This window comes from Equus asinus, chromosome 17 (genome assembly GCF_041296235.1).
Source record: "Equus asinus isolate D_3611 breed Donkey chromosome 17, EquAss-T2T_v2, whole genome shotgun sequence".
NCBI classification, from domain to species: domain Eukaryota; kingdom Metazoa; phylum Chordata; class Mammalia; order Perissodactyla; family Equidae; genus Equus; species Equus asinus.
Window position 1 is genome coordinate 38,873,427 of NC_091806.1, and position 11,535 is coordinate 38,884,961.

At 50.8% G+C, this 11,535-nt stretch overlaps 1 protein-coding gene across 1 annotated transcript; it reads right to left on the reverse strand.

Moving 5' to 3' along the window:
* Positions 1–1,663: 1,663 nt before the first annotated feature.
* LOC106844372 (pepsin A-like) lies at positions 1,664–11,239 on the reverse strand. The gene is made up of 9 exons (XM_014861775.3): positions 11,137–11,239; positions 10,517–10,676; positions 8,356–8,473; positions 7,364–7,482; positions 6,457–6,656; positions 4,792–4,908; positions 3,517–3,661; positions 3,326–3,424; positions 1,664–1,976 (listed from the first exon to the last, which is right to left on the reverse strand). Exons 1-9 carry the CDS (start codon positions 11,190–11,192, stop codon positions 1,827–1,829), a joined length of 1,164 nt encoding a protein of 387 aa, XP_014717261.3. The 5' UTR covers positions 11,193–11,239; the 3' UTR covers positions 1,664–1,826.
* Positions 11,240–11,535: the final 296 nt, after the last annotated feature.

Genomic DNA, 11,535 nt, shown 5'->3' on the forward strand with positions numbered 1-11,535 from the left:
CAGCCAACAAATATTTATTGTGCATCTGCTATGTGACAGGCCCTGGTCTGTTGCAGGGGCTCCAAGAGCTAAATGATCACAGTCGCTGCCCTAGAGGATCTGAAACAAGTGCTCCTATGAATACATGAATACCAGTGTACCAAGTGCCATGAAAGAAAGGAGGGCTGGGCTCTGTGAGAGAGTGGACAGGGAGGCCTCACAGGGAGGTGACATTTAAGCTGAGATCTTCAGGATGGTAGAAAAAGGGAACAGCAACCCAAAGGGAACAGTGTGTGCAAAGATCTTGAGGAGGAAAGGTAGTTTAGGTATTTGAGGTAGAAGAAGACCAGTGTGGTGGGAGCTCAGGGTGAGAGGGATCAAGATGAGGCAGGGAAGGTAAGTAGGGACCAGAGGATGCAGTGCTGGGAAGCCACACCAAAGATTGATTGTTTTATTCCAAGCACCATTGGAAGGCATTAATTAAAGGTTTTAAGCAAGGGAGGGATGTGATCAAATTTATGTTTCAAAAAGATCGTACAACTGGGGAAAATGGGCCAGAGAGGTCATGAGTGACATTGGGAGACCTGGGGCACGGGGTGCTGGAGCTCACCCCACCCCTTCTCGACCCCAACATCTCATATTTGTATGAGTGATACATGACAACTTGGGAGATGATGTCACAGGATTTCCAAGGCCATCTTGTTCTGAGTGCCCCAAAGTGACTCCCTCTCAGCGTGGGGGCCCAGCTGCAGCCCTCAGGCCTGTGTCTCCAGAGGGCAGCCTGGGATCCAGCTGTCGGCAGAGGCAGGAGCTATGGGAAGTTTCCCACTGTGGCCGCTGAGGAGCTCAGGACTGTAATAGATTTAGTAGCACATGAGGAACTGGGATCCACCTGGGCTGAGTTACAGTGAACCAGATCACTTTGCAGCAGGACTTCTCAGAGCCTTTGGTTGGAAAGGTGCCTTGTGAGCCTTGAGGAAGGGCCTAGAATGCAGCGTGCTCCATGCTTATTTTGAAACTCTATTTTCCATTGAACATTTTGTTACCAAACTCACTCTGAGAAACTCTGCTCTAAATCGTTCCTGTTTGCTAATGGACACACTCAGTTCCTTCCTCACATCTCACAACCCTCAGGGACTGGAAAACCATCCTCTTTAATTACCAACAGGGAAATAGATCAGCTCAGTGTCTTGCACCCAGAGTGTTGACAGGGTCTCAGGTGTTAGTCTGGATCAACCAGGTAACCACAGAGGGCAGCCCAGCAACTGTAGGGCGTCAGCTTCTGTCACCTCTGTTGCCCATGTTTTACAGACAGCAGCACCTGCATAGCCTACTCTGGATGTCACCGTCAATGGCCATGTCAGTTGATCTCTTTCCTTTTCTCATTATCTCTTATTGGCTTTGGAAGAAATGAGAAGTTGACTTCTTCAACCAAGAGCTTAGGGGCCCTATTCTATGAGGAGGCAACGGGCCTGGCATTTCTGGTCCCCAAGTCTTTATACGATGCTCACAGCCAGACCTGCTGAGGCCCATTTGTCTTCCTGGCTCTACTCTGAAGTGTGTGCTGCCACTGTCAGTGTTTTGTGCTGTCCAAGTGGTCATTTCTGCCCCCACAAAGTGGTGTTCTGACCCTGATGATGTGAAGGAGAAATACGGACAAAGAGAAGTAACCCTACAAACATGCTTCAGAAGATTGTGCTTTTATTCTATGTTATTGGTATGAGAGGGAACAGAGCCAAAATTCCACCTCCATGATCCCACAGGAAGAACAATCAGGAGAGTTATGCACATTTGAAGGGGGAAACTGAGGACAGATCTTCCTTTGAAGTGGCCAGAAAGACTCAGGCTTAGGCCACAGAAGCCAGGCCGATCTGGTTGTTGGCTCTGTCGAAGACGGTAAAGTACTGGCGGATGAAGACGTCACCCAGGATCCAGAGCTCTCCGCTGCTGGTGTCGAGGTCCATGCCCTCGAAGCCGCTGATGCAGCTGTCATCCTCCTGGAGAAAAGGAGGATAAAAACAGAGATGGGAAACAGACTCAGCGGTAACAGGAGCTGAGGTATCCGCATCAAGGACCATCGTCGACTTCATGGCACACAAGCAAGGAGGAGCTTCCTGGCTTGTGTGTGAGGACTCAGCTCTTCTTTGCCTGGGGTCTGCCTGTATGAGTTGTTCACTGCGCTTGGTTCCAGGGACCACTAGACATTGTCCAGTGTTTCTGACAGATGCACAAACCCTGACGTCAGCATGAGCTAAGGGGTTTAGGGGAACTCGCTGCTGGGAGGATTTTGGAAGCCCTGGTGACACAGCCTTTTCTGATTATTCTGATCCCTTCCAGTGGCGAGCTGTCAGTTCTTTTCATTCACTAGGTCACTGGCCCACAACCTTGGCTGCACATTAGAATCTCCTGGGGAGCTTTGCACCCACCACCCCAAACCACATTGGTCAGGGCTGACCCCCTACAAATTAATCAGCTTCTTTGAGGGGGGGATAGCTCGACATCAGTACTACTTCCTGAATAATATTGACCCACTGAGCAAGAGGAGTTTTCTACTTGCATTATCATAGAAAGAAGGAGTTGGCCTGTGGCTCATTTGACTAAAGATTTGTCACTTGGTAGAGACAGCAGGGGTGCCATAAGCCCTGACCCTATGGACGTTAGGATCACCATTTAACCAACCATTTGTAGCATTGATGGTCAATATCATGTGACTACCCCAACCACACTCTGAGCATGAGGAAAACTGCATATCAGACTAAGAAACTGTGGCTAAAACAGGTTACAACTGAGGCCGGCTTGGTGGCACAGTTGTTAATTTCGCACATTCTGCTTCGGTGCCTGCATTTTGCCCGTTAGGATCCTGGGTGTAGACCTACGTACTGCTTGTGAAGCCATGCTGTGGCGGGCATCCTACATATAAAGTAGAGGAAGATGGGCATGGATTTTAGCTCTGGGCCTGTCTTCCTCAGCAAAAAGAGGAGGATTGGTGACAGACGTTAGCTCAGGGCTAATCTTCCTCAAAAAAAAAAAAAAAGAAAGAAAAAAAACAGGTTGCAACTGGCTCAGAATCAATGGGCTGGTAATTGAGAAACAAAGCAAGGATGCAGCGGTGCAACTAGAAATCTTATTTTCACGTCACCACTGTTTGTCACACTTTTCCCCTTGGGGACGCTGCATCCAAAGTCTCATTCACACGTTTAATTTGAACGTATTCTTTTCTCCAGCAGCTGTCCAGAGCAGATGTCAGCTTCAGCTTGTGGAAGTGCACTTTCCCTTATGCAAAGGGGGAATATGTGTCCAAATTCTATGGGGGCACATGTAGGTGGGAGGCCCAGAGGCCCCTTACCTCTAGGATGTAGGCACTGGGACGCAGAGGAAACTCAACGCCGTTGAGGGTAAAAACGATGTCAGGCAGGCTGTAGATGGATGAGCAGCTGATCACCCCCTGGAAAGAGTGAGGGTTGGAAGGGATTGCCTTCCTTCTGCATGGCGGACCCACCACCTCGGTCTATAATGGGGCAGTCAAGTCTCACTTACCTCACCAGAGGAGTCCTCGCTGAACCCAAGGTAGCTCTGGATAGTGTCAATGGCAGAGGTTGGGCCAGCCAGCAGAGAGGTGCCAGTGTCAACAATGGCCTGGCAGCCCCCGCTGCAAGCGATGGACTCTCTGTTCACAGTGACGCTGAAAGCAAGATGCAAGAGAGGGTCCCCTGAGCCTCCAGGGAAAACATCTGCCCAGGGAGGAACCAAGTCACCCCAGAGGGTCCCTCTTCCCCATCTGTTGGCCAATAGATAAAATTTCAGCTTCTCTCCTTCACGCCCTCATTCATTCATTTACTCAACAGATCTTCACTGAGTGTCTACTCTGTGCTAGGCCTGGGAGATGAAATTCCAGATGAGGCAACCTCACAGTTTCTGGTTGCAGAGAGCTCACAGTCTATATGGGAAGATAAATTATGACAGAAGAAGAGCCGCATGAGCAGGGTACAGGACAGGGGAACAGAAACACAATCCAGGGTGAGGGTGCTGGAGGTAAGGAGCAACCAGGGAGGGCTTCCCAGGGAAGCAAACAGCCCAATGTGGCCAAGGAGATGAAGAGCTGGAGGAGGACGCACAAGGCAGAGGGGAAGGCATGCAAGGAGGGATGGAGAGGAGAGGAGCAGGGGTGGAAGTGGGAGGAACTGAGGAAGTTTTAGCACGGCTGGGGCAGACGTGAGCGGACCGAGTGTCCCAGTTTGCCCAGGACTGTCCTGGTTTTAGAACTGAAAGTCTTGAGTCCCAGGAAACTGCTGACACCTGGGAAACCTGGAGTCACCCTAGCAGGCCAGCCGGGGGAGGAACAGCGGGGAAATGAAGCTGCATGGAGGAGGGGTATCCCAGAAGGCGAAGAGGGTAAGGAAGGGGCTGAAACAACTTCTTAGCCATTTTTCCCTGTCCCTAGACTGAAAGTGACATTTTTCCTGGAGTGGGAGGAGCGTGTGCCAGTTCTTAGTTCCTCTAAATGCCAAGACGTGTGGACTGTTGAGTCTCCAGCTGTCCTCAGGGATGCTGGTATCCCGTGTCCATGAGCAGAAGGAGAGTGGCTGTCTCATCCTTGCAGAGCATCTGGGGTTCCAGACAGCTCTCCTCCTCCAGGGAGGGACCTTTCTCAGCGTCTCTCTGGCTTGGCCAACTTCCACCTTCTCCTCCTGGGGTACGTTTCCCTGGCTGGTTGTTCCAGGGGGATTCTGGAAAGCTTAGTTAACTAGGAGTCTATAAGGAAATGAGATCTGAGGCCCACGCCAGGACAGTGCCCATCCACGGCCATCTCACCTGTCCATGGTGATCTGCCAGTAACCCTCGTTAGAAACAGGCACCCAGTGCAGGCTTCCAGTGTAGTAGGAAGGATCGATGCCACCGAACATCACCACACTGCCACTCTCGTCATCGCTGTTGAAAGTTGGGGGAAAAGACAGGAATTCACTTATTCAACTGAACATCTGCTGTGGGCGTCCTAAGAGATCCCCTTCACTGGGCTCTTGCCAGTGCCAGGAGCTGTGCTGAGTGTGACGGACAGGGTTTCATTCAATCCTCACATCAACACCCAAACAGTGGACACTATTATTCTTGGTTCCACTAGACAGTGAGGAATCTCAGGCTCATAGAAGTGAGGCGATGTGCCCAAGGTCACACAGCCTTGGGGTGCAAGAACCAAGATGAGAACCCAGGTCTTTCTGGTTCCAGTGTTGTGGTTCCACCACACCCTCACTCTCGTTGCTGTGGGGACCTCAAGAGAAGTGAATGTGGGACAGCGTTTGCTCTTGAGAACTTGATAGTAGAGTTCTCTGGTTCTCAGCCAGGGGCAGCTTTGCCCCCAGGGGACATTTGCCAAGGTCTGGGGACATTTTTCATTGCCATGATTGGGTTGGGGTAGGAAGTGCCACTGGTGTCTAGTATGTAGAGGCCATGCAGCCTGCTCAACATCCTACAATGCACAGGACAGCCCCCCACAGCAAGGAGTTGTGTGTCCAAAATGTCCACAGTGCTGAGATCGAGAAGCCCTGATCTAGTTGGGGAGAGAAGATGGCCCCAAGAAGTCTCTAAGTCCCATAAGGGCAGAGGATGTTTAGGAGCTGACTTGAATGTTAAGAGACCAAGAGGATAAAAGAGTCCACATGTTTTAGATTTCCTCCTTGTTACCGGAATATTCAGTGTCTGAATCTCTGCAGATTCTGGTTAGATAGGGAGGCAAATGTGGATGATAATAAGAAATGAATCATCAAAGTACTGGCCACAGAAAAATCATTTTGCTCACCTCAGCCTACATCAACTTTCCTGTAAACATCTGACAGTATAATGCAACACAATGAGTGTAGAGCACAAGAGTTCACAATTGAAGAATAATATCAACAATGACCATGGCTTCAAAAGAGAAGGATGAGAGCCTCAGAGGAAAGCTGAGTGCCTCGGGAAACTGACGACACCCTCAGATATTCCTGCATAACCTCGACTCAACCAAAACCAACACTGGTTTATTCTTTATTCATTCTTAGAATTAACTCATAGTCACAACTGTAACCTAGGTTTTGTTAACAAATGACATAAACTTGCGTTCATCATTTAAGTTTCATTGCTTAAGATATATGTCTCCATCAAATCTTCTTTTCATCACTATGGAATTTTGGCCCCTGTTTTTAGTAGATTCATTTTAAATTGTGGTCTTTGGGGGGCCAATGATGAGGGGACTGGGGCTAGAGAGCAAATGACTAGTGACATTTGAGTTGTGTAAGTTAAGGTGACAAAGACTCAGCTGGTAAATGAGATGAATGAAGATGCTTCATCAGAGAGAGATTTGGCCCCATTCTCTCCAAAGCTACACCTCTCAAGCCTTAGACACTGACCTTTCAAATCCCATGCTGACTGAGACCCTCTCTCCCCACCCAGCGCCATACAGCCCTCTGCTGGGTCAGGTGACCGTGACCTCCCTGCCCGACTTACGAGCTCAGGTAGACGGAGAAGAGGTCTTGGGAAACCAGACCCTGGTCCCATATGTTGTCAAAGACGGGAGTGGCCCCGGAGGCGGAGATGCTGGGGTAGGCGAGACCCAGGATGCCGTCAAAGGGAGCGTAGTACAGGAAGGAGCCGGGCTCTGTCTCGCTCAGGCCGAAGATCTGGTTGGTGTCCTCGATGCCTCCGACCTGAGTCGGGGGGACCAAGATGTCCACAGTCAGCTTGTGTTGACTGAGCCCTGCAGGGCACCAGCCCTGGGCACAGAGTGTCCCTGGTTCATCTCATGTAGGACTTGTCTTCTTGGGCATAGGGCTGGAAGGAGGGGAGAGGGATGGTCTCTGGGAATGCTTCTTATTCTGCTGAAAGTAACCACTGTGGCTGATCTCCAGATGGACACAGTCTGCGAATTGGTGTGAGAATTTGCTGCAGAAAACACGGGTCCTTTGTGTTCCTGTGTCTAATGATGGGATACAAAGCAGACCACAGGCAAATTAGAGCCCTTGATCACAGCCACACCGAAGAGGGGGTGTGGCTTTGAAGCTTTTGAAGTGGGAGGGGCAGCAGGCCAAAGGCAAAGAAAGAGAAGGAGGTGCTTAAAGAGAACTAAGCCTTTTCCTACCTCGCTCCCCAATCCATAGTATTCAGCTTGGGTCGGGCTGAGGACAGCTAATAGCTCCAGGTGTAGCACCTCCTTACCCACTACTATCACACCTAGAAATGTCTGTGACATCTCTGCCACCTCTTCACCTTCCTCCCCCAGCCAGATTACTTTGGTGTCACTGAGATCCATATTGATGGAATGAGCCTATTCTGGGGGTGCATTGTGGCCCCCAGGGTCCCCAGAAGCTGGCCCTAGGGCTGAGCAGGAAGAGGTGGTGTGCCAGCAGGCACCCACCCTGACAGTGTCGTATCCAAGGACGCCTGTCATGCTCCCGGTGCCGTAGGTGATGGAGACCGACTCACTGGTAGCCCGGTAGGTGGAGGAATCCTCAGGATTGAAGCGGTTGTGGTCGGCTGGGAGGACAAGAAGTGACATCATCAACCTCAAAACCCAAGCAAGAATCGTGGCCAGTGATGTCTTTCTGGGGGTGCTGCCTTGGTTTGGGGTGGGGCTTTGGAGTGGAAAGGTGCCCTTTCCCCATATGTTGGAGCCCAAACATCTCCAGGTTCTGTTCCTGCCTGGTTGGACCAGTTGGCACCGAGTGCCTGATGGAAGGTCCCCAGCCAACCCCACAGTCCTCCTAAGGACCCCAGGAAAACACTGAGCAGAGCGAGCCCACGGCTGCCCATGGCAGGAGCCCATTCACAGCACACTGCGAACAGCCCATGACACAGCTACAATGTCACGGTCACAGCTTTACAATGCTACAGCTCAAATTATGAAGGGGAGGATTCCAGGGGCCCCTCCACTGAATTAAAAGTCAGGTTAAAAAGCTGACAGAGGAAGGAACTGGAAACACTGTCCATGACTCCCAATGACAAACTCTCTTCCTTAGAAAAGCAATGATTTTTCTTTTAAAAGTGAGATCATGGTTCTCCTCAGTCATGCTTTTGAATCACTTTGTTTGTGAAGCTCTTGACCCTGCTGTCTCTCCTGTAGCCCTTTAGCCCCAAGACCCTTTGGGTCCCCTGGGCTGTGGTTGTTCAGGAGAGCTGCTATCTGCCATTGGACTGAATCCCTTTGGGGGCAGGGACGATGTGTGATTCACCCTCTATCCCCAGGGCACCTAATCCCAGTGCTGGGCATGTAGCTACTCAGGATATGCTTGCAGAGAGAATCCCTGAGGGACTCCAGCAGGCTTGAAATTGGACCTATTAGAAGCCCCTGAGTGTTCAGTGCTCCCAGGTGAGCGGGCCCTGGGGTCCCGGGCAGGGCCAGGCACTCACAGCAGGCAAGACTGGAGCAGTAGATTGAGGGCACCCACAGGTTGGAGGAGCCGGTGTCAAAGATGACGGTGAACTCCTGAGCGGGAGTTCCGATGCTGATGGTGCCGAAGTACTCCTCCTGCGGGGTGGGGACAGCACAGGTCACTCCCCATCCTGGGAGCCCCCCAGGGAGCAGGACCTTGTGGGGCTTCCCCTCAGCTCCCCACCCTCACTGCTCTCCTTGCCTTTCTCTCCCTGTCCAGTGCATCCATCCTTCAAAGCACAGCCTCGCCTCCCCTCCTCCTTGACGTCTTCCCTGATTGCATCCCTGTTACCCTCTGTCTGTTTCTTCTAAGCACCATCAACAGCTAATAAGAATCTGCTGTCCCCTCTTCAGCTCTCCTCCTGAATGTCTTAGTCGTGCCATTCCAGAGAACACACCATCTCAGAGGACAATAGGTAACCTGATAGCAGCCAGCAGAGTAAATGCTGAAATGCTGATTCAGTAAAATGTCGATCAGGAGGTAAAGAAGTCAGGTAAAGATGGAAACCGCTGGAGATATCTTGTTCCTAAATCAAGGTGTGTACAGTGGGTTTTGAGAAAGGGCTTTTTTTTTTTTTTTTTTGTCAGGATTTTTATTCTTAGTGGCAGCCCTGTCTCCCTTGCCAGCAGTTCTAGCCACGCTGGTCTGGCTCTTCTTTGATGATAACAAGCTCGTTCCCATCCCAGGGCCTTTGCACTTGCTATGCCTGCACAAGGAAAATCTTTCTTCTGGACCTTTCCTTGGTCTGCTCCTTCTCTTTAATCATTCAGAGCTCTAGTCAAAGATCACCTCCACCAAGAGGCCCTCCCTGACCACTTCATCTAAATTTGCCCTTCCTCAATTCTTCTTCTTTCCGTTAGTCTAACTAATTGAGTTTTCTTTTCATCTCTTGTCATTACATGACATTATCTTGCATACTTATTTATTTGTGTCTTATTTGCCTTCTCTTCTATAATAAAGCTCCAGGAACTTGGCTTCTTCATCACTGTTTCCTTACCTCCGTGCACAGAGCCTCTGGCACATAGGAGATGCTTCATAAATATTTGTTAAGTGAATAAATGGACTGACTTTACCAGGCTCTTACCAAGAGCCAGGCCCTGTGCTAAGCCTCCAAAAAGCCATTACTTTGTTAGTTACTCACAACAACCCTCTGGTGGTAGATATCTGGGGTGCTGTTTGACAGACGAGCAAACTGGGGCTCGCTCTAAGAATTTAAATGACTTGCTGAAGGTCACGTGGCTCGGAACCATTAGAGTCCAGATTCGCACCAGGTCTGGCAGATTTCACAGGCTAAGTTCTTAACCACAGGCAACAGTGCTTCCTATTGTTGACCCTGTGCCCTCACACAGGTGACACACAATATCTACCACAGGGCAGGGTGTTGCCATTGGGTCCCAAATGGAAGAGTCAGCCAGCTTCCTGAAACTCCACACTGATCGTGTCAACCCCCCTGGTTAAGATGATTCAGTGGCCATGAGAACACAGACCTCATCAGAGACTCTGGTCTGGCTCCACCCACCGACCCCACAGGCCTCACTCTGCGCCTCCCTCCCTCTCTGTTCTCCCTGAACACTGGCCTCCTTTCTTCAAATGCACTCTGCTCCCTGCTGTCCCAGGGGCTGGCAGAAGCTGTCCTACTCTCTGGGACTCTCTTCTGTCCTCTCCAACCCCTGCTTCTCCTTCATTGCCCCAGAGAGGTGTCCCTGCCCGCCACCTGCCACCCTCTCACAGTGTCACCTTCACTGCATAGCCCTCAGTCTGGCTGTACTTTGCATTGATGGTGATGCTCAGTGATGATGGTCTCTCCCTACTAGACTGGGAGCCCCATAGGGTAAGGGCTGTGCCTGGTTTTGTTCCCTGCTGCTTTCCCAGGGCCCAGCACGGTGCCTGGCACATAAGAAGGTGCTCTTCATCTATAAACACTGAATGAATGAATGAACAAACAAATGAAAGAGAGCAACGTCTCTGACTGTCAGATTTCCTGCCTTTCCTGTGCCTCTGAGATCCAGGGAGCAGACCCCTGGGTTACTTCCTTGGGGCTTAGAGCCTGGTCAAGCTTCCATGACCCCTGACACCTCCTCTCTCCTCTGAGCCAAGTCCTCGGAGCTGCACCCCCACACCACCTGCCCTGCACTCACATCCATGTAGTTCTCCAGGGGCTGGGTGTCCGCCAAGGTGGCGGCCTCCTTGGGGAAGTACTTGCTGGCTGGGTTGCGGGGATGCTGCTTGAGGAACTCCTCCAGCAGGCCATTCTCGCGCAGGTTCTGCCTCAAGGACTTCTTTTTGACAAGTGGAACCCTGTGGCAGAGCATTTGCAAATGGGATGGTTTGGAGGAGGAAGTATAATTGGGGAAGGAGCCTACTCATGGGGTGCTGTGGAAGGCCCTGAAGGTAAAGGAAGCTTGTCCAAGAGAGAAAGAAGGAAGGAAGTCAAGAGGGCAGATGCTCCCTTTTCTACCCTGTTTCAAAGAGGTTCAGTGGTTGCCCAAAGTCGCCTGGCCCAGTGATGGAGCTGGGAACCAAAGCCGCACTGGACTTGAGGACTGGGGCTGTTAACCACATCTACAGGACTGCCTCCACAAAAGGGCAGAGAGAGAGACAAGAAAGGAGACTCAAGTCGAGGGAACACAGGAAGCAGTTGTATGAAGGAAGAATGGAAGAAGAAAAATAAGGGAGGAAAGGAAGACAGGGTGACAGGCAGTGAAGGGAAGCAGCTCCTTGGAAGCTGTTCTTCATGCCTTTTGTCCCCCAGACTCACTTGTAGATAAGGCACTCAGAGAGCGCCACCAAGCTGAGCAGCAGCAGCCACTTCATGGTTCTTCCTGGGTCCCAAGTCTCCAGAGAAGGGAAGAAGGGTGGAAGGCGTATAGCAGAGGAAGGAGCTGCTCCTTATATACAGCACAAGTCCTCGGGAAACCTGCCTTATCAGCCTCCAAACGTCACCCATTATCCTAACCCCAAACAGAAAGGTTACCGATAAGATTGTCCCTGCCCCTGAGCCATGTTCTGAGAAGTTTCCATTTGGGCAGCTTTCCATTGTAACCACATCCCACGATTAGGATGCACCTGCAGAGAACAAGAAATGGAGAGTTGGCTTATTTCTCAAATAATGAAAAGAGGCTGCATGGAAGCTTGTCAAGCTGAATATTTTGACAAA

What these genes read in the sequence shown, in the direction of transcription:
- LOC106844372 (XM_014861775.3), bottom strand. Translation starts at nt 11,192, where the DNA reads ATGAAGTGGCTGCTGCTGCTCAGCTTGGTGGCGCTCTCTGAGTGCCTT. An exon ending in TTGGATACGACACTGTCAGG is followed by an intron (nt 6,657 to 7,363) that starts GTGGGTGCCTGC and finishes CCCCCGACTCAG; the next exon opens with GTCGGAGGCATCGAGGACAC. An exon ending in TGGCAGATCACCATGGACAG is followed by an intron (nt 3,662 to 4,791) that starts GTGAGATGGCCG and finishes TCTTGCTTTCAG; the next exon opens with CGTCACTGTGAACAGAGAGT.